Genomic DNA, 21,532 nt, shown 5'->3' on the forward strand with positions numbered 1-21,532 from the left:
GGAGCCTCCGAGCCTGGTCTGCTCAAATCTTGCCGAAGTTGTGGATTTGTCTCTCTCTCTCTTTTTTTTGCAAAGTTTGTACGAAGCACTTCGCGCACCATAAGATCTTTGAATTCAAGTTTCAAGTAAAAGTTTTCTCCCAAGGAACGTTGAACGAGACAGAAAGAAAGGGGCGGGTGAAGAACATTATGCACCATGACAGTATGAGACAGCACCGCAGGGAGCAGGTGAAGAACATTTAACACATTGCAATTGTCTGCAGAACACATGGGCGGTTTGATACAGAGATTTGCGGTTACTGATACTAAACTAAAGGAAGGGAATAGTTTCACTTCTGTGAACCAGATGCTACTTCATTCCAAGAGCAAACGACAGTTTCGGCCGCGACTTGTTCTTGCCCAGCAGCTTCATCTGGTTCTGCCTCTGCTGCTCTTCCTCCATCTGTTTCCGCTTCATGGCCTCCTCCCTTTCTTTCTGAAGCTTCTCCAGCTCCTGATACCGCTCTAGCTCTTTCTGCTGCTGTTCCATCGCTTCTTTCATCAACGCCTCTTCGGCTTTCTTTCGTTCTTCTTCGAGCTTCTTCTCCTGCTCCTCCCGCTCCTGTTTTTCACGTTCCTGCAATCACAAACCCCCAGTGAACAAATGCCCTCGGCTGAGTCTCTGCATCATGTTGCAACAAGAACATAGTAATCTAGCAGCAGGAACATAACAAGACTATTCCAAGTTCCATGTATTGATCAAAACAAAATGTCAATAAATCTTTTTTCCCCAAACTTGTTGAATGACAAATAAGATAAAGAAAGCCAGATAGAAAGAGATGGCTAAAGTTAGCTTACTGCTTTCTGCTTGGCTTCATTTAAAGCTGCCTCCTTTTCTTTCTCAATCTGGACCGCCACCTCCTCATGTATCCTTTTTCTCCCCTCCTCAATTCGCCGTTGTATCTCATGTTTAATTTCCTCACGATTCAAACTCTCCTCAACCTTTTTCCTAATAGCTTGCTCAACTCTTTTTGCTGTTTCCTCCTCTAATAGTCTCATTTCAACTTCTTTTTGTCGCCTGCAGGTGATATAGCAAGTTAATGAAACGAACCATGGAGGCAGGGCATGACCAATGCCGATTTTTTATTCAACTCCTGAAGGCCATAAAAGCAGCCAAAAACAAAGCACATGATTTAAAATCTTAACACTATCTATGATCTACTATGCCTTTCATCAGCATAGTTTTGACTACAAGCTAATGCATTTCAGGCATACCTCTAGTACGTTCCAGATCCAAAAACGAATTATCAAAACTGGTCAAGAGTAGATAAAGGATCACCAATTGCATCATCAAATATAACAAGTGGAACTATAGCAGTAGCTTCCTTCGGAAAAGCCTGTAGAGAAGAATGTCAAGTAACTTGTGGCAGTTTTATAGCTTATCATGAAGTATTTCAATATTCCTGCTAAACCATATTCTTACATGCTACATACCCAATCAAAGTCAATATTCAAACTTCAGCAATTATACAGTAAATTCCACACTACTACTTATTAGTGGAACTGCAGAAGCAAGAATGATTTTTGGACACTTCGAAATGGCATGTCATCGCATACCACATGGGATGGCTTAAATGGAACAGAAACAAGTTAAAATCTCACCGCGTTACAGATTTAGAGCACGAAAAAGAAGCGAACTGAGATGACACCACCATGATCAAACCAAGTCAAACATGCTCAGACTATTGTACTACTGCCTAGCTAATATGGCATCATCATTACAGAGAAGTCTAACACACAGCAAGTGAAGCCAAAAAGAAAGGGCACTAACTAAATAATGTACTAAATTGTAACGCTAAGTAAACTTTATACCCGTAACACAACCGAACATATCTAACAACTGCTCTAATGGCATTAAAATAAACATAAACAGACAACTGGGGAAGGCTAGAGTTGAAACCCAACAAGAGTCACAAATCAGGGTTCGGGCACATGAACACACCATTTTCTAACATCCAACATATTTTTTTCCAGAACAGCCACTTAATTTCTAAGATGCACTTTTTTGACAGGAAAGTCACAATGCGTTTTTTTTCCATTATAGATGATTTCTTTGGAGCTAGCTACCTAAAGCCACAATTTCAAGGAAAACAGGAGCTCCTACCGAATTTGGAATTTCGAAATGCAATCATCTTACAAAACCAAAGTGATCCTCATCCAATAATCAATATTTTCAAGTAGCTATTTTCGTTATTACTTCAAAAATGCAATAATAAAATTCAATGTCAAAATTGCAGGAAAATAGATAGACAACTGATGTCAAATAGAGCTGACCTTGCGATATATTCTGGTGAACAGCAGCTAAATTAGTAAAAATTCAATGTCAACATTGCAGAGGAGATACAGGAAAGGGAGCAGCAGTAACATTTTGGTCAGTAGAAGGAATAATCTAGACTATGTAGCAAAGCAGATACTTCCCACCTTTTCTTTTCTTCTTCTAGCCTTTGCTTATCAGTAGCATTCTTATTCTCTGCCAACCCAAGGTGGGAACTTTGGGATGCGGTGATTGGAGAGCTAGTGACACTTGGACTTCTCTTTCTTCTGTAATGCTTTTGTGATGGAGACTGACTCTTGCGCCTCCTAGGAGACGGAGAACGGCTCTTGCGCCTTCTCGGGGAAGGCGAAGGGCTCCTCCTTCTGCGGTACAAAGATTGGCACTGTGAGGATAAATATAGGGGCATAACAGAATTAAACAAGGAATTACCGTCAGATCCTGAAGCCCTAAAACGTGCCGAAAGCAGTTACCTCAGACACTGTTACAGTAACCTTTGGGGGTGGAGCATCACAGCAATACAGCACAGAGTAAAATCTTTGAGGATTCCATGCTTTTTGCGACAGCAACTCTCGTTAGTCCGTACAGGCAAGTAATGCAAAACATGGCATAACTACATCTAAGCATTATCTGCTCTTTACATGCTGATTTTAACTCTGTACAGCAAGGAAACGGGAGCATTTTTTTCCCTTGAAAATCTGTATAGTTCTGAAGTGTTGTGAATGATGTACATCTTCGTAAAAGATTAATTGAAAAATGATATAGCACAACATACTACCACACTTGCTAATTCAAACGACACCAAGCAACACCTCATATAGATCCAATTCCAACAAATATAAGCAGAACATATGTCCCATTTTCCATCAAACAAGTTTTGTACAAAAGTTCTATAAGCGGATTAGCACCACCTCATATCTTTTTCACAGTATACAACCATAAAAAATAATAGAAAAATAAGAGTCGCCAGATTTCTGTGGCGAGCGAGTGCGACAGGGTAGCTGAGGTCACCTATACGAGGGGCGATAGGGGGATCTGCTACGGACGGGGCTTGGGCTTCGGTCCCTGCGGCCCCTCCGGCCGCGGTACCGCGCGGGGGACGGCGACCGCCGCCGCCGGCGCGGCGGCGACCGCGACCGCGACAGGTCGCGCGGCATCGCGAGCGACGAGATCTAGAGCCTCCGCGGAGCCCGGAACCCCACGGATCTGGCCGAGACCCGACGATCGGAGAGGCACGGGGGCTGGCTTGCTGGCTGGGAAAGCGGGCGGCCGCAAGCCAGATCAGGTGGAGTCGTCGCCGCCGCCGCACGGGAGGAGATGAGGCGTGGGGTTCCGTGCTCGCGGAATATATCCAGTGGCAAGTTAATGTAATTAACCAGCAAGGGCAGGCCCAGGTACGTAAGCCGGGTGGGTGCACCGTGCGCTGGAGAAGCAACCGGGCCACCAATCTAACACTCATGTTACATGACCTGCTCGGCCCGGCCCAGCCCAACGTGACCACCCGACCCCTCAAACACCCGGCAGCCGTGCTCGGCGTGTTCCTCCTGCGCCAAGACCGAAAACGGCAGCAGTAAAAATTTCAATCAGCGCGAGAGCGAGCGACGGGGACAGCAGCAGCCGCAGGCGGCGGCCACCACCGGGCACCGCATGGGCTCCGACGCCGATACCTCCGCGGGGGCGGCGCGGGAGAGGGAGGCGGAGATCGAGAAGGCCATGCGCGCCCGCGTCCCAGACTTCAAGAAGCAGGCCGAGTGAGCTCACACCTCCTCCCCTCCCTCCACCTTCTCGTGCTGGTGTGGCCGTCCTGCCCCTCCCTCTAGGGTTTTGCGCGCCATAGTGTTCCGGACTGTTGCCGCGGCTGGCGACTGCTGCTGCTGGCGCCTGGAATTGCGGGCGCTTCTCGGTGTGTCGGTTTGTCGGCCGTTGCTTGCCTCGGAGCCTCGGAGACGGCCGTGCACTGGAGGAGGGGTTTTGAGCTTTTGGTCGGAATGGACGGGGCGGGGTTTCTGATTATGCTGCCGTGGTGGCCGGGTGGGTAGGAAAAGAAGTCGAGCAGTGGTGATGAATCCTGAACCATGGGTGTTGCTGGCCTCAGCAGCAGCTGGCAGCTCCTAGGGTTTTAGAGGTTAGGGAAAAATGGAAATTCGGGGATGTCAACTGTCAAGATAAGAGGCTGTTGAATTTTGAATTGAGGATGGTGGGGATCTCTACTGACTGATTCGTGTATGAGAATCCGATGGCAGCCAGTTGGTGGACCGTTTCGCTGTGGCGCGAAGTCTTTTTCTGTTTTTATTGTTGTGTCCAACTCATCGTTTCCTGCAGTTTTGTCGTTTCGGCTGTTAAACTTGATTACTGCCCTGTTAAGGTGTACTCATATATAATGGCCTACCTGTGGTAATCCCATATATGCCGTGATTGAGAAGTTATCCTGTTTTCTAGTAGAACAAAAGTTGGGATTTTTGCCCTTTTGTCCTCAGTTATTGCTGATTTCTTTCATTTTATCCCAAAATTCCTGAATCCGTGTTTCAGTTCTTTACACAGACCCAAAGATTTCACTGTTGAGTGTTGTCAATGTTTCAAGAAGTGCTAGGCTGTCAGGCATTACCTAGGCGATGGCGTAGGCACTTGTACTTTTGCAGATAGCTATAACAATATCATGTTAAATAGAGAAGAATTGGCATATTATAATAAAAAACTGGCGTTATCATGCATTCATGACTGTTCCATGATCATATTTAATCTTTCTCCATCTCCGATTAGTCAAGCCTCCTGCATCCATGCATAGATGAAATGTTAAACCACTCTAGGCAGAAAAATGCCTAGACGCTAGGCAACACAGTGCTGCTCCGCCTAGTCCCTAGCCGCTGCTTTTCAAACAGAGGGCATTGTTGTTTTCTGTAGGGTGATCAATGCTTGGTGTTTCTGTTTTTAAGGTGTCGCCTAGGCGACAAGGCGGTGGTGGCTTGCCTCGCCTAAGGTGTCGCCTTAGCCTGCCTAGGCGATAAGGCAGTGGTGGCTCGCCTTGCCTCGCCTTAACGCTTTAAAAACCATTCTTGGTGTATTACTTTGTCTTGTGCCTTTTGTTGTGGGCTTGGCTGTGTTGGCCCCTGTGTGAAATCTGGGCAAGGGTAAGAGGATGATATCATATTCTTCTTTCACTATTACTAGCGCATCGCTGATGTTCTCTATGGGAGAATTAATGGATTTTTTCCTACCATCTTTGAACAAGTCTTAAGTATTTACATAATTTTCTATGGGTGCCATATATAGAATTATGCTGTACACAGTATATACAGTTTTGCAAAAATTTAATCGCTACATGAAGTAAATTATTGAAGGTTCCATAGAAACATGCCTTTTCACAAAAGGCTGAAAGGGTGTCTTTTCGAGTTTTCATGGCAGGATGTGCGGTTTTAAAAACTTCCACCTTTTGGGTGTCTACCTGAAAACCCTGTCACGTAGATCAGATCTGATGGTTAATATTTTGTTTGAGTTTGATCTGCTAGCTATAGTTTTAGAGTTGATATGGTTTAATGTTGATTTTGTACTAAGAGTCAATTTCAGAGTGGAGAGGGATATGTATTGGAACTTTTCAGCTTTAACAAAGAGGAATGTGACACTTACACAAGATATTTTCCTTTTCAGTTCCTTGACCCTTGAAGGAGTTAGGAGAGCACTGGAGAAGGACCTAGGTTTGGAGATATATTCACTTGATGCACACAAAAAGTTCATAAAGCAATGTGTAGACAAGGTATGTTCAGCGTTTTACAGAGCTATCCTAAAGTGTTGCAATGGTTTTTTTATACATCCAAATTTTCATAGATGGTGTTTATTAAAGTGGTAGAAACTATAATTGAGCATTGCGCATACTGGTTAGTTCTACAGATTTACTAAATGGTGTTGTAACGAGATAAAAATATTCTGATAAATATTTTTGGGGCCTGTACATAAATATTCAGTCTATTCAGTTTTTAGTTTTGAATATCGCCTCTGATAGAACCAGATGAATTTGATAGTAGATAAATATAGTCTACTACACCCTCTATTTGACAATATTTGTCCAAACCCACGCTGTGCATGTACCAAGTGATTTGGTTATTTAGGCCTACTGTTGACAGCGAAAATGCGAAATATATTGAATCCATCCATTTTTCCTTTTAAGAAGTTCATTCAGACCATTATCAACTAGCAGGCGTAGAATGGTGCTTGGACATATTATGTTATGCACACTAAATTCAAAATTAAGGAAAAGGTGATGGATAGTGGTTATATTTAGAAGGATGTTACTACTATTAAACAGCTAATGTTATGGTATAATCTTTAGTTCCAGCCTCTGATTTTGCATTTAATGTTAGTACTTAAGAGCTCTGAAAATTCATGCTGTTGTTTCTATAAACTAGGACTAAGGTTCTCCGGATATATCCATATTTGAAATAGTGGCAGTTTTACGTGTATAGATAACTTGTTCCCTTGGTTTTTAATCTGGAAATTCATTAGATCCTGAGGCTACATGCAACTTCTATTCCCAGCTGGAACCTGTTACCTTTTGTTTTGGTAGATCCAGTCAATCTTTTTTCTTTTTCATTTTTTTAAAAATCCTTTTTGTATCACTCACTTTTGCTTGCTTTTTTTCTTACTTGGCCAAGTATTATAACAGGTTTTTGCTGAATCTGATGATGAAAACACAAATGATAATGCATCAGAGGATGCTGAAGCTAAAGATGATCATTTATCCAAAGAAGGATCGGATGATGCTAAACCAACACCTGTTTCAAACAAAACAACCTCCAGTGCTGATGCTCAAGTCGTAAAATCTAGTGAGACAGGAAAAGATCCTGAGGAAGAAAAGGATAAAATTTCCAGCAGTGATATTAGTGAAGACATGATAAAAGAAGCCATTGAAAAGAGGGCTTCTTATTTTAGAAAGAACTCAGAGTATGTGTTCTCAACTACTTGTTGCTAATGTATGATTACATAAATTGATACATATCTCCATTGTCACCATGTGTTAGTTTATTAAACTTTTCAACCTTTGGACATTAATATATATGAAACATTGGGACAAGAAAATGACATTAACAGAGACACCATCAAATGTACTGTCATGATGCCATATTTTTCTAATACTATGGAAAATTTTTCCAATGCTTAGTGGTCGGAGTGATTATTTTTGTTGGAATGCTTGCTGCATATCCTGCTTAGTATTTGGAGAGTTAGCAAGGAGGGAGTGTTGTTAGGATATACTTTGGGTTTATCTTATTCTGTTCTAAAAAGTTTTCCCTAGAACATGCTTACTTACTTAGTGTTGTGTTTTATTCATTGTGGTTTGAAGTTTGAACACTAGATTTTGGACCATAATAATACGGCTGCTGAAACAGAAAAGAGTATGTAATCAGTTTTTGGGGTATACCCGATGCCCTTTGTTTTTACCTGCCTTTTGTGCATTTGACTATTCAGTATGTATTCACAAAATGAAATAAATGCAGAACTCTTACTTTGCAAGGAGTACGCCGTACTTTGGAAGAAGATCTCAAGCTTCAGAAGAAAGCTTTAGATGCCTACAAGAACTTTATTACTACACAATTAGACAAGGTCAGTTTAATATACGCATGAGTAACATGTATCTCTTTAATTGAATACACTTTGAACCTTTCTATATGAATTAATTCAAGGATATGAAATTTGGTTCTGTCTTTTCTTTTTCTGTGTGGCAGGTTTTGCAAGAACCTGCCAATGGAACAAAGAAAAAAAGTAAAAAGGGACCTCCCATGGATACTGACCGAAAAGCAAGTAAAGGCTCTAAAAGAGCCCGTGAAGACTCAAACAGCTCTGAATTAGAAAATAGCCAGAGTGAGATGGAAGATAGCGATGAAGATGCAAGGCCAAGAAAGAAAAGGGCAGAAAAACCTAAAGTCATCAAAAAGCAGAAAAAAGTTCCAGATGAGAAGAAACTGTCAACCCTAAAGGCTAAAAAAGTTGCAAAACAAGATTCAGATAGAAGTGCTGATGAACAGGGTGGCAGCTCAGCAGAAGAGGATAATTCACGTTCATCTGCTGAGGAAGATAACAAGGTTCTCAGCTGAACTTTTGGCACACTTAATTCCTTGTCATGTGAACATGTGTGTCTTACTCATGTATCTTTCACATTTGGTGTGCAGAGAAAACGACAACAGGCTCCAGCTCCAGCTCCAGCTTACGGGAAACATGTAGAGCATCTGAAGTCAATAATCAAGTCTTGTGGGATGACGTAATACCTCATACTTGATTTAACATACGGAGTCATGGATTTTAGACTGATAATTTTACTAATATATGTTTCCTTTAATCTAGTATTCCACCTACTGTGTATCGGAGAGCCAAGCAAGCTCCTGAGCACAAACGGGAGGCCTGTTTGATAAAGGAGTTAGAGGATATGCTTGAAAAGGAAGGATTGTCAAAAAATCCTTCTGAAAAAGGTGTGTTTTCTTGTTAGGTAGTAGATTATTTAGGGAAGCTTCTGCTTTATGTTTCCTTTCGATTTTTACTTATTGAGTATGATTTATCGATACCAGTAACCTATATCTTGCTCCCAAACTTTGAATACTAAGTTGTTGGTTCTGTAAGGTATTAAAATGAACCACATGGTCCACATTGGGGTCATCCCACTTTCTTCTAACATGCCTTTTAATGCTATGTGCAGAAATCAAAGCAGTGAAGAAAAGAAAAGAAAGAGCAAAGGAACTTGAGGGCATAGACACGAGTAATATTATCACTAGTTCTCGTCGCCGAAGTACATCAAGCTTCATACCCCTGCCACCACCACCTAAAATAGAAGCTGATAGTGATGATGATGAAGATGATGATGCGAAAGACGATGATGAAGATGAGGAGGAGAATCTAGAGGATGGAGACGCAGGTGATAATGATGATGCAGAAGCTGGCGATGGTTCTGCTGATGGTATGATTCAATCATCTGTTACGTGATTTGCTTTAAGCAGCTTACAATTTCTTTAATGTTGAGATAAGTACACTTTTAAGTATATGCTCATGCTGTATCTTTCTTTAAACTACTATAGTTCAGTTCAGCCCCAGGAGCAGTTTCCCTTAGACTTGCCCTGTTGAACACACCAAACTTACCTAAAAAGGGTATCCTTCTGAGGCACATTGGCTTACGCTAGAGTTTTGACACTTGTTTCAACATTTTTGCAATCTTGGGGATTGTGTGAAAGCACCATCGTTTCTCTGTACAAGTTTGGATGGATACTGAATATGGATTAAGGGGGTGTTTGGATACCCCGTGCTAAACTTTAGCACCTGTCACATCGGATGTTTGGATACTAATTAGGAGTATTAAACATAGTTTAATTACAAAACTAATTGCACAGATGGAGTCTAATTTGCGAGACGAATCTATTAAGCCTAATTAGTCCATGATTTAACAATGTGGTGCTACAGTAACCATTTGCTAATGATGGATTAATTAGCCTTAATAGATTCGTCTCACGAATTAGACTCCATCTGTGCAATTAGTTTTGTAATTAAACTATGTTTAGTCCTCCTAATTAGCATCCGAACATCCGATGTGACAGGTGCTAAAGTTTAGCACGGGGTATCCAAACACCCCCTAAAGTAGTGACAAACACAAAGGGCCTTCACCACCAGCTGGGGCATTTCTTTATTGTTGCCAAAAACAGATTTTCTGTGCTCCACACTAGGACTTGGCCTGATTTGAGATGTAATCCTGATGTCTTAATCTCCCAAAAGGAAAAACCTTGATGGCTGATGGCAATACGCACTGCAGCTCCCCTCTGTAACCTTGCTTCATTGGGACGACATTCTTGAAACTGGCCTTTGTAGTATCTGCATACATGGTGAATGTGTGCTCCCGCAACCAAACATAATCCCTTCAGTGGACAATATCGTGAAAAAATTCTGAAAGGATGTTTCCTTGGGGCATTGTGCAGAAACATCTGGTAGGTATTGACTATTGAATCCTTCTTGGAATGTTGGAAATTGAAAGAACTACACACTATCCTTTAGTTACTCATAAATTTAAAATCCAACAATTATATGTGCGTTTGGTGTGTATAGGTCTATTAGGCTCACATCTGTATGATCTGACAGTGGCCAGCAGGTTAAGAATTTCTGTCATGATGTTCTATGATTATCAAAGATTCATAATATATTTGATTCAGCACACGCTTTTGTAGCTTGTGTGCTGCTGACCTTGCTTTTTTTGCATCTATTTCTTGCATTTTTTTTCATGAAAAGTTTACTAAACACTACCGCAGCAGGTAGCGGTCTAAGTGCGCATCGCACTTCCATTCCATATTTAAAGAATCCTACAATGTGCAATCATTCTGAAATCAACTTTATGTTTTTTTCACATTCTATTATCATGTAGTTGACTACTCGTACCGGTTGAATTTCTTGCTGGTTGTCTATTTCCTTCCCTTTCATTCAAAAGTTTTTGCTTGTTGCATCCAGTGTTTTTTTGCCTTTGGTGTGCCAGGCATCTGAACACCAAGCGAAAATAATGCCTTCTTCTGAATAACCCTTCTGTACACTTGCAGATGCTGCAAAGGACAGCGATTGATTCCTGCGCCAGATAGGTGGAATCAGTTCTGACCATATAGGTTCAGCTTCATGTTGACTTTCGGCGAGTTGGCTGGGTTTCGTGGATGCCTTTGGATGTAATCAGTTGTTCAGGAGCTTTATCTTCTGATGTTTATTCATGTGTGATTGGAACATTTGCTAGCTTCAGCTTCAGTGAAACATCAGGGAACAGATTGTTCTTGTAATTATGTACAACTCGCAGCATCTTGTTCGTCGTGTAGATGCAAGCGTCGCAGAATTTTAAGTTAGCGGTAATTAAGTACTGTATTGATTTATTAGTTCTAATCAATAAACTTTTGTAGATGAGGGATTGAAATTTCTCTGCGCTTCATTCTTTTGCTTGTTTTGAAGTTGTGATTTGATTTCGAGTAAAACCTCTTTGAAACTCAGATGAATTCTATCTTAGACTTGAAGGTTTTATGTTTTCTTTTGGGTTTCTTTTGATTTGAAATAGCAAAAGGTTAGGGATCAACAGGTTTCGTACAAATGTTTGTTTCCACAAAGTTTCATTGTGAATCCACTGTATGTGTTCTTTCGGCCCTGTTTGGATTCCACCAGATTCTGAGAATCCAGCTTCTAGAATCCGGGTGGGATCCAAGCACTCCAAATTTTGAAATCCAGAAGCTAGATTCTAAAAATCTTAGTTGGAGTTAGCTGGCTTTTGCTAAATTTTGATGAACCTAGTGAGAGAGAAGATAGAATCTAGCTTTTAGAATTTATGGAAGATTCAAACAATCTCTTTAGCTTCTACATAAAATCTAGCTTTTAGAAATTAACCCAAAATCCAGCTTTTGAGAATTCAAAAGCTAATCCAAACGGGGCCGAAGTTGAATCGCATTGGGCTACGCGGGCGGACAGGCTAGCCACGCGCTCTCTTCCCCTCGGGTCAGTAGATTTGGGCCGAAACAGATAATGAGCCCGGCCCAATCGGGCTGCCTTTCGTGATGTGATGCGGTGCGAGCACGGGCTCCTCGGGACGGGCGGCGCCGTCACGGTCACGTCGTTGTTTAGGCGCTGCCCGCCTGCGTCTGCGTGCGTTCAACTTGGCCTCGCTCGTCTCTCGTGGTGGAAGCGAGCGACGCCAAAAGAAGAAAAGAGACCCAAGCCTCACAAAAAAGAAAAAAAGCAGCAGAAAAAAAATTAAGAGAGAGAGTAGACTACACGATAGCGTCCGTCGAGCCGGAGGCGAGGCGAGGCAGCGGCGGCGGCGGCGAAGATGAGGAAGAAGCTCGGCACCCGGTTCCCCGCGGTTCGTGTCCCGTCGCCCCTTCTATATCTCTCCCCCTCTGCGTACGTCTGTATGTGGCTCTGATCTGCCACCGCGCGCGCGCGTGATCCGATCTGCGCAGCCACGCGCGCTGCGGATCTCCGTGCCCGCGCCCAGGATCCGGTGGCGGCGGCCGCCGTTGACCCGCGGCGTCGTTGTTTTGCTCCCGTTGGCGAGGTTCGGGGTCGGCTGGGTTGTGCGGGGAGGCGAGGCGAAGGCGCAGATCGGCTCCTCTGCTTGCTCGTGCGCGCGCGCGCGCACGGGAAATTTATTTCGTTTTGCTTTTTTCATTATTATTTTTTATTTTTATTTTTCGAAGTCCTGCCTCTCTCGGCGGTGGGTGAACTGAGGGGGCTGGGAATTTCTGCGGCTGGTTCTCTGTTCGTGATGTGTGGGTGAGGGAGGGAGGGCTTCCGTTGGTGGTGTAAGGATGGAGAGATTTGCGGGGGGCTCGCAGCCCACTGAATCAGTTCTGCTGGCTAGTGGTGACTGGCTAACCGGGCTGTTTGGTGTGATCTGGACCCGCTACAGGTTTGTGCTCTGTCGCATGGCGTCCTGGATGCTTAGGATGAGCTAGATTCGTGATCTAGTGCCACTGTTCGTACGTGTGGTCTGGTCACGAGATCTCGGGCCATGCGGGCATGTATTGCTGGGATGCACAGCATGCGATCTGGTGCCGGAGTGATTATGCTGCGCAGTTCGACCTGTGCAACCTATATTCAAGGGTTTTATTATGTTATTGTAGGAGGGGATGACGACTTCCTCTTCTGTCCTAATATTTCTTGACAGTTGCTCGTAATTGTTGTGTTGAGTTAGAGAACAAACCTTGGCCCATAGTTAACGAGTAATTTGCTCATGTTAGTGCAAATTCACAATAGAAGGAACTACCTAGTCTAATGTTGCAGTGGTGTAGGTTCAGATGCTCTCTTTGGTTGGCTTGTAAGGTGCAAAAGGTGCACTGTATTTGTGGTATAATATTTTGTTCTCATGCTTGGTCCCAAGGTCTTCTGAACTGAACATGCAAGCACCGATTTATGAAATCTACAACGTAGTGCTGACAGCAGAGTTTGTTGTGGGGGTTTTTTGTTGGTTTTAAATCTTGGTTCTGTTTTCATGAAGCCAACATAGTTGAAGTTCCAAGCTCACAGACCTGTATGGTTTTGCTGTAGGAGCGAGCCTCGTCAATTGTATTTACCTGGCTAATGTTTCTGAATTTCATCATTTGCTATACTTTTCATGAGACAAAATATGATTTTAACAACTTCTTTGGTGTCTATCAGTGTGTGTTGATTAGTGAAAGTTTTGGGTTTCACCTTTTTGGATATCTTTCCTAGATAATTTTGAGCGTTTGCCTCACTGCTTTCATTGTATGTGGTGCACTAATTCTGTATTATACAGTGTGTTTGAGGAATGTTTGAAATATTTGCACAGTTCTAATGGTGTGAAGTTATCCCCTAATTATTTTCTCTGTTATGGTAGGCTCGGATCAAAAAGATAATGCAAGCAGATGAGGACGTTGGCAAGATTGCACTAGCAGTGCCTGTTTTAGTTTGTAAGTTTCACAAGAATCATTGTGCTTTGATGTTTACATATCTGCACTCTTATCCCACAATATTCTAGTGTTAGTACACCAATAAACTTGCAATAAAAGTTGATCTTTATCTCATAATCTGAGGTCTGGCCATCTGGTTATTGGTAATAATTTTCTGCACAAACTGATTTCGGGTTCAACATGAATTATAGAAAAGAGTCACCTTATAAATTTACAGGAGGTTATGCACAGTGTTTTCAATTCATTTCATGTGTTTCTAGGCTACGTTTCATGTGTTTATTGTTCTGTATATGCTGCAAATTGTAGTTGAAATCATGTTGAAGCGTATAAAGTGAGTTTCTGACATTCTTTTTTTGCATGCAGCAAGGGCTCTTGAATTGTTTTTGCAAGATTTAATTGACAGGACGTATGAAATTACTCTTCAAAGTGGTGCAAAGACTCTGAATTCCTTCCACCTGTGAGTACCACCAGGCATTTTGATTTTTTCAGTGGCAATGTATTGTATGTATCCCTCTGTTTCTTTAGTTAAGTACTGGTCTAATAATATAGTTTAAATCATTTAATAATGTCATTTATTACATATATATGGGGACTCAACAAGCTTTCGGTGGTCATTGATAAGTTTGAACTTTGAAGTATGATATAAGCTGTACTGTTTACTCATCTCATCAATTTTATAACGTGTACATTTTTCTGAAAAAGTTTCTCGATGAAGATGAGAGTTTTATTTTCTTCTTTTACCGTAATATGCTTTTTTTTTACACGTTGAAGTTTGGCTTGCTTCATTGTACAAAAAGGACATCTTTGTTTATGTTATTGAACAAATTGCACATAACTTGGATGATGAGTTCCATAATTTGTTGGATATAACTCATGCCTCATATAACTATGGCACTTTCCGTACCACTGCATATGGCGTTTTGTGTGAATTCATTGATTTAAAAGAGTGCACTGTTTAAAAAGTAGCTGCTATCTAAGTTAATGTTTATAATATCTGTAGGTGGGGTTCGAGAACTGGTCGGTCCCTGCCTATGGCCAACTAATTTGTTTAGGGAAAACATAAGGTACTCAAGTTAGATTCAACTAATGTTTTTGTCTGACCTCTGAAGGAAGCGATGGACTGATCGCTTTCAGCGGAAGTCTCACTTCAAATAAGATCTGAATTTTGAACATGAAATCAGGTTGGTTTGGTAACCAATTTGTATACTGGTATTTTTGTTTACAATGTATATAGTGCTATAGTGTGGTTTCTGGAAATTGAGCTCAAGGAAATTTGTAGAGGATATCCTACTCTACTGAAACTGAGCTGAACCTCATCTCATAGGCAAATATGGGCTCTTCTGAATTCTTGCAAGTTAATTCCATCTTTAAATGTATCTAGATGGTTGATCAAACTCCTTTTTCTTAAAATTTTGTTGCGTTGTGGCTTATGATTTCACCTGTTCCTTCATGTTAGATTTTGTTTCTGTTTTATCTCTGTATTCACGATTACTTTATGCTTGAGGTTTAAACTTTGAGTGATTAGTGCCTAATGGCTCTATATTTATCTTTTTTATCTTCAGGAAGCAATGTGTGAAGAGGTACAGTTCTTTTGATTTCCTAACAGAAGTTGTCAACAAGGTACCAGACCTTGGTGGTGCAGACTCTTGTGGGGATGAAAGAGGGTTACCTAGAAGAAGGTAAATTCAGTTGTTATAATCAGCTATTCATGACTCACTGCAACAAGTGCCTTATTAGTGCTTGATTGAAATTCATTTTACAGAAAGTCAAATGGCAGTGACCCAGAGAATGATGAATCAAGATCCAGCAAAATGGTATGCCTACATCAACTGTCACAGACCATGTGATTAATAATGTTATAAATGGCTGTGTGGTAATGGATCTTTGCTTTTTCAGGCCATAAGAAGCGTGAACATCAGCCCTAGAGGACGTGGGAGAGGTCGAGGAAGGGGGCGAGGACGGCCGCCAACCAAGAGAAAGGAAGTTGGTTATGTACAATTTGAGGATGAGAGCAGCATGTTTGCTGAACAAGGTGAACCTTTACCAGGAGAGGAAACAGTTCCAGAGAGCAACCATAACAACGAGAACATACCCCCAAGCGCACAACCTCCACAAGAGGCTCCCCTGCCAGCAGCTGTGCCAGGCACAAGTTCTAAGGTGGAAGAAGCAAACACCGACCATCAGTCAGATTGGCCAATGCCAGATGCTGCCATTGGAAGCATCGGCGTCGGGCCATCTGGTTTTGGACATCTGACGGTGCAGGTTGATGAGGATGAGGACTACGACAACGAGGATTAGTCATGGTCGTCCTCTCATTGTATGCACTAACAGGACTGTTCTGGTGTTGTAAAATGTAAATATAGTTTGAAAGTAGTTGCCGCAGCTTAGCTGTGATGGGCTGCTGACGCGATGCAGTTATGTAGTTGTCCTGTGTAACTTTTGTTTCCCAATAATTGCTTGGTAGTTGCCTCTTATTTTACATGATTGAATATTTAAGTGTTTTGTCATATTTAACTCGGTATTTCAGCAGGGATTGACTTTTTATATATTGTCATTTTCAATGATTCTCTGTTGTATGACGTCGTAATCTGCAGTTGTTGCTGTCTGCTGGATTCTGTGTGAACTTTATTTCTTTCTCACAATTCAAGCCACCCGTCTATGTAGAAACATTTTGGTTCCAAAAAAAAATATTATATGTTACAGATGAAAATTTAAACCAAGATGGAGATTGTCAATGACACCACTACAAAATCCATTGAAAGCATATTGCAATTTTCATCTTCAGTTGTGCGATGCAGCTTGCATAAGGTACAATGGATATTCTTCCTTTTCAAATTAGCTGGTCGAGTTCAAAGATGTGTATTGTGAACTGGACATTTACAAAATCCATAAGGAAAAGAAAGAGCTAATCACATTCTGAATTTAATGAGGCAGAGTAACAGCTTCCAGACCCAAATAAGAGATTTCCTATCTGGAAAATTATCGTTCTGGGATTTCACCCAATGTCGCACTTGTTAATCCAGGTGAGGTCAAAACAAACTAATTGGCATTTAACTTCTCTCCAAGGATTTTATTCAACAAAACAGGGTTGGCCTTACCCTTCGATGCTTTCATAACCTGCAATCAATTGAAACTATATGATCACCGATCTGGTTTTCAAGCTGCAGAGTCAAACAGATGCTAGTGTTCAAAATTGACAAACCTGGCCTGCAAAAAATCCTTGCAACTTGGTTTTCCCAGCACGGTACTGCTCAAGTTGCTTTGGATTGTCAGCAATTACTTTATCTACCATTGCCTCAATTGCTGCTGGATCTGCTATCTGCCATTTCATGTAACAAATTTTTGTGTCATCAAACCTAACCAGAAATCAAAATAATGAAATTGCATCAAGTACAGTAGAGTAGAGCGCAGAAATGGCCCAAACTACTCACGAAAGTACAAATGTACAAAAGACAAAATACAAATTGTAAAATACAAGGGCATGCCAATGTTTTTTCCCAGTCTTTTCACCTGACTATCATTAACAGGAATATATATTGTTCCTGACCAAAGGAAAAGGTTGAAAGCGGCTATTGACAATGCTGAAAGATGTTGGTGTGTAACTGCGTATTCACAGAATCGTTTAGATTCTCAAACTACCATGTTTCAAAATAGTAACTAATGTGAGAGCAATTACCTGAACTAAATCTTTCTCCTCTATCACACCCTTAACTGTTCCACCTTTGGCGATAAGCTCAACCAGTATCTGGAAGGACAGATTTTGAGAGATTTATCATGGAAGACCCTACAGGCTCTAACCAAGACAATGAAGACATGGATCCCAAAATGAGTAGCAGTTTAGCTAAGTTACCTCCTTGCCAATCTTCCCACTGATAGTTCCGTTCTTGATGGATTCAATAAGTTCAGAAAGCTCCAGAGGTGTTAATTTAGTTTCATTAATGGAGAGCTTTTCATTTTTTAGATAAGCAGCAATGTCACCCATGATCCAGTTGCAAGCCAGCTTTGCATCAGCTCCATGTTCAAGAGTAGAATCAAAGAAATGAGCAACCTGGGAAGGTATATACCAATCAGATTACTTAAACAATTCTGAATAATAAAGGAAATGTACTATCTTGTCTAGGACAAAAAATTCTGGTACTCCCTCCGTTCCAAATTGTAGGTCGTTTTGACTTTTATAGGTTCATAGATATTATTATGCATCTAGACATACACTATATCTAGATGCATAATAATATCTATGAAATTAGAAAAGCCAAAACGACCTACAGTTTGGAACGGAGGGAGTATGTCACTATATGCATTATAAAGGTCCATGGCATTAGGTCACCAGGCAAATATGTGATACCTACAAGCAGGACGAAATAGAATCTCTCAATTAGATAACCAGTTGAAGAGCAGACCCTAAATGGGGTCTTTTAAACTATCTGTGGACACAAACATGCATAGGAAAGGGAAAACAATGCAGAAGATAATTACATTATCGTCATTAGCAAGGAACAGAACATCTTGCATGCTAAGTCCCATATTCTCATAACGCCTGCGTTTTGCTTCTGGAAGCTCCGGCATGGACTTGCTGATTTCATCAATATAGTCAGTACTGAGAACAACTTCAGGAAGATCAGGCTCAGGAAAATATCTGTAATCGGCAAGTCCCTCCTTTTTTCGCATTGTAAAAGTTTTCTGAGCATGCAGACAAAAAAATAATTAGAAATGGTAGTAAAAGGCCAGCAAAGTAAAAGGTTAAGGCTAGGGCCAGCAACCTGAGAAGATTCATCCCATAGACGGGTTTCTTGCACAATTTGATCAGCCTGGCCTTCTTTATGGAGCATAATTTGCCGGGAGATCTCATAATCAATTGCCCTATTGATCTCCGAAAATGAGTTCATATTTTTTATTTCTACCTGTCAGAATCAAAAGAAGAGTGTGACGCCATGTATCGTGGTGGATAAACAGTCAAACACAATTTAACTTATTTTCCCTTAAAATAATGTGCCATGTACTAGTCTGGTAAGAAACCACTGAACTGCAAGTATGCATGTTCCTGGGTATAATTAGCATTACATGCCACCAATAGCTACTTAACCACGGGTGAATTATGTGTATTCCCAAATATAACTAGCCCACAGTGCGATTTTTTTCTTTGCAAGGATGAAAATTCAAGCCATCAAAAAAAAACATGGTAGATTTGTCAGGACTCAGGACAATGTAGCCCCTTACTATATTTCGCCTGTATAGCTTAGTTTACTGATGAATCAGCAAGTCATAACACTGAACAAATGTTGCTAACATAGAATGTATCAAAACAATCATTTAGGGAAGTTTCAAAGATATGGGCATTACCTTTGTACCAAATTCTGATTGTCCAACAGGTCGGACAGAAACATTCACATCACAACGAAGGGAACCTTCCTGCATGTTACCATTACTCACTCCAAGGTACCTAACGATCCTTTGCAGCTCAGCACCATACTCAGCAGCCTCTATCCCTGTTCTCATGTCTGGCTCTGAGACAATTTCAAGCAAAGGTACGCCAGCCCTGTTTAGGTCAACCTAGACAGCCAGAATAGAAACCACAGATTAATAACTCAAGTTGTTGCCGAAGTGATGACCCGCTGTGTAATTCTTTGATGAGGAATTAGCTTTCTTTTCTTTTCATTATCTCTTGGCGTTCCTGTAAATATAAGAGCAGTGCTTAAGGTTTATTTATCTGTATCAATGTATGTCCTTTCATGTATCATACTTACAAGAAATCTAATTCCTTGTGTTCCATTGCATGTGTTTATAGCCAAAGGATTCAAAATTTCAAATAATTCTTCTCTGCGGGAAGAAGGTAATGTCTCTTTTTACCACTCAGCTTGACTACCAAGGCTTGTGCCCAGCTAGCCATCTAAGCTACAGCCGGCAAAAGCAAGTATTATTGTTTGTCTGTATTATGAATAGCGGTTGCCATCAGTTTTCTGACCATAGCGCTCATTTGCTCTCGATGGTGAGCCGACCTGGCTCTCCTCAGGTAGCAAGCTTTTGCTGGTGATTGTGGGTTAGATTGACCTCAAAATCAAGCTTTTCCTGCCCTACCAAACTCCAATCCTTTCTTGGCAAGGCTAGGATTCCCCTTGCCTAAGATCCAAATGCTCCCTTAAGTTCTTTAATGTATATTTCTATGGTTCTATGCATTAATCTAGAAGTTTTACTATTGCTGTGGTAAATGTCAAAACTGATTTTGCAGTTCCATAGCTGTTATGCCAGACTAATGTGATAAGCATGTCAAAATACCAGGAAAACTGATAGGAGTACGGATCTCTAGCAGAAATTAGTCAGGGCAAACCTGAGAATAACTCCTGGATTCAGAATGAAGCAGCTTGCCAGCATCTTCTTCCATGTGAACCCTTGTGATCCCAAACTTCCTATGCCCGCCGCCAAATTCCACCGGAAGATCCAAATTGACGTATCCCTTCTTGGCGATGGGAATATCAAACTGGGAAATCTGGTACCCCTTGGGGAGGTCCGGGTAGAAATACTGCTTCCGATCAAACTTGGATATCATTGAGATCTCACAATTGAGAGCGAGGCCCAGCTTCACGGCACACTCAACAACCTTCTCGTTCAGAACCGGCAGCGCCCCTGGGTGGCCCATGCAGGTGGGGCAGATTGTGCTGTTGGGCTGGGAGCCGTAGTTGTACGGGCAAGAACAAAATGCTTTTGTGACGGTCGAGAGCTGGACATGGGTCTCGATTCCAATGACAGCTTCAAAACCCTGTGTCTTCTGCTCTGCCGCCTCCTTGGTCGCCAGTTGAATTGACTTGGGCGCTGCTTTGGGCTCAGTAGCCTGTGCACTCTCCGCCCTGGTCGTGAAGCGGGACAACCGAGGTCGTAGTACAGTAAAGAGCAGGCCGGAATTCGATCTAAATGAGATCGGCGTCCTCATCCCTCGGAGGAGGGTTAGAGCCATTGCGTGTGGCCAATGCGCCTCTACAAATCGCAATCAGTTATCGCCGGTCACAGCCTGTAAGGAAGAGAATGAAAATCATGAGCACGCTGGGACTTCATGATCGCAGAAGAATCCTACAATTTCATGAACACGCTAAGATTCCGAATGAAGGTCGGCGGAAACGCCTCACCTGATCGTGCAGCCTCGGTTGAAGCTAGCGGTAATGGGGCGGCGGAGGGCGGGGTGAGGAGAAGTCCGGCGAGAGATTGAGTGCTCCGGCCTGAGGGTGAGGACCGGAGCGTAGCGGGAGAGCTGCGAGCGGCGGAGGCGGCGGAGGGCGAGCCGCGCCTGCGAGTGGCGGAGCGGAGGGGATTGGGTGCGGGCGGCGGAGCGGAGGGGATTGGTTGGGTTTGGGTGAAAGAGAGAGCTGGGCTGTGCCTGGCCCATTCAGACTGAATTCATGCCCAATAGAAATTTCATTCGAGTTTTAACTGTGATTTTTCGCTTTTCTTTTATGTAAATCATGTGACATGTTTTTCTTTTCGTAGGCATGCGAACAAACCACACAGATCACGTTAGCAAATGGGAAACGATTCATTGATCTTGCGAGCTGTTCTTAAAAAAAAAGAAAAAGAAAAGGACAGTATATCATAAATCGTTCGGATTTCCAGATCGTAGCTCAGATTGAAAGGTAAGGGCTATTCCATCCTCAGAGTCAAATAGCTGCCCATTCACCGATGAAAATGCTAGCAACCATCTATTATGAAATCATCACCATGAGCTAAGTACAGTTCCCAAAAATTGGCAAGCAATAATTCGAATTCCATGTAAAAACAATCAATCTCATGTAATCATGTTACCATAGGCTCATGCCATCACC

General features: G+C 42.0%; 4 protein-coding genes across 4 annotated transcripts; 2 read left to right on the plus strand and 2 right to left on the minus strand.

Moving 5' to 3' along the window:
- Positions 1–204: 204 nt before the first annotated feature.
- Positions 205–3,637, minus strand: LOC101773756 (uncharacterized protein At1g10890). The gene is made up of 4 exons (XM_004979366.4): positions 3,322–3,637; positions 2,460–2,675; positions 837–1,056; positions 205–615 (listed from the first exon to the last, which is right to left on the minus strand). The coding sequence occupies exons 1-4, from the start codon at positions 3,465–3,467 to the stop codon at positions 349–351; spliced, it is 849 nt and encodes a 282-aa protein (XP_004979423.1). The 5' UTR covers positions 3,468–3,637; the 3' UTR covers positions 205–348.
- A 206-nt stretch (positions 3,638–3,843) lies between these two features.
- On the plus strand, positions 3,844–11,225 carry LOC101774956 (glutamic acid-rich protein). Its single transcript, XM_004979369.3, has 9 exons — positions 3,844–4,061; positions 5,956–6,061; positions 6,968–7,245; positions 7,797–7,902; positions 8,025–8,381; positions 8,469–8,557; positions 8,641–8,765; positions 8,990–9,247; positions 10,863–11,225. Exons 1-9 carry the CDS (start codon positions 3,958–3,960, stop codon positions 10,883–10,885), a joined length of 1,446 nt encoding a protein of 481 aa, XP_004979426.1. The 5' UTR covers positions 3,844–3,957; the 3' UTR covers positions 10,886–11,225.
- Positions 11,226–11,948: 723 nt separating this feature from the next.
- On the plus strand, positions 11,949–16,270 carry LOC101775361 (dr1-associated corepressor). The gene is made up of 6 exons (XM_004979370.4): positions 11,949–12,154; positions 13,652–13,724; positions 14,088–14,181; positions 15,287–15,403; positions 15,487–15,538; positions 15,621–16,270. The coding sequence occupies exons 1-6, from the start codon at positions 12,122–12,124 to the stop codon at positions 16,020–16,022; spliced, it is 771 nt and encodes a 256-aa protein (XP_004979427.1). The 5' UTR covers positions 11,949–12,121; the 3' UTR covers positions 16,023–16,270.
- A 189-nt stretch (positions 16,271–16,459) lies between these two features.
- On the minus strand, positions 16,460–21,067 carry LOC101775765 (glutamyl-tRNA(Gln) amidotransferase subunit B, chloroplastic/mitochondrial). Its single transcript, XM_004979371.4, has 9 exons — positions 20,843–21,067; positions 20,050–20,727; positions 19,065–19,274; positions 18,485–18,625; positions 18,201–18,404; positions 17,575–17,772; positions 17,401–17,469; positions 16,927–17,043; positions 16,460–16,841 (listed from the first exon to the last, which is right to left on the minus strand). Exons 2-9 carry the CDS (start codon positions 20,671–20,673, stop codon positions 16,764–16,766), a joined length of 1,641 nt encoding a protein of 546 aa, XP_004979428.1. The 5' UTR covers positions 20,674–20,727; positions 20,843–21,067; the 3' UTR covers positions 16,460–16,763.
- Positions 21,068–21,532: the final 465 nt, after the last annotated feature.

This window comes from Setaria italica, chromosome VIII, assembly GCF_000263155.2.
Source record: "Setaria italica strain Yugu1 chromosome VIII, Setaria_italica_v2.0, whole genome shotgun sequence".
In the NCBI taxonomy this organism is placed as follows: Eukaryota; Viridiplantae; Streptophyta; class Magnoliopsida; order Poales; family Poaceae; genus Setaria; species Setaria italica.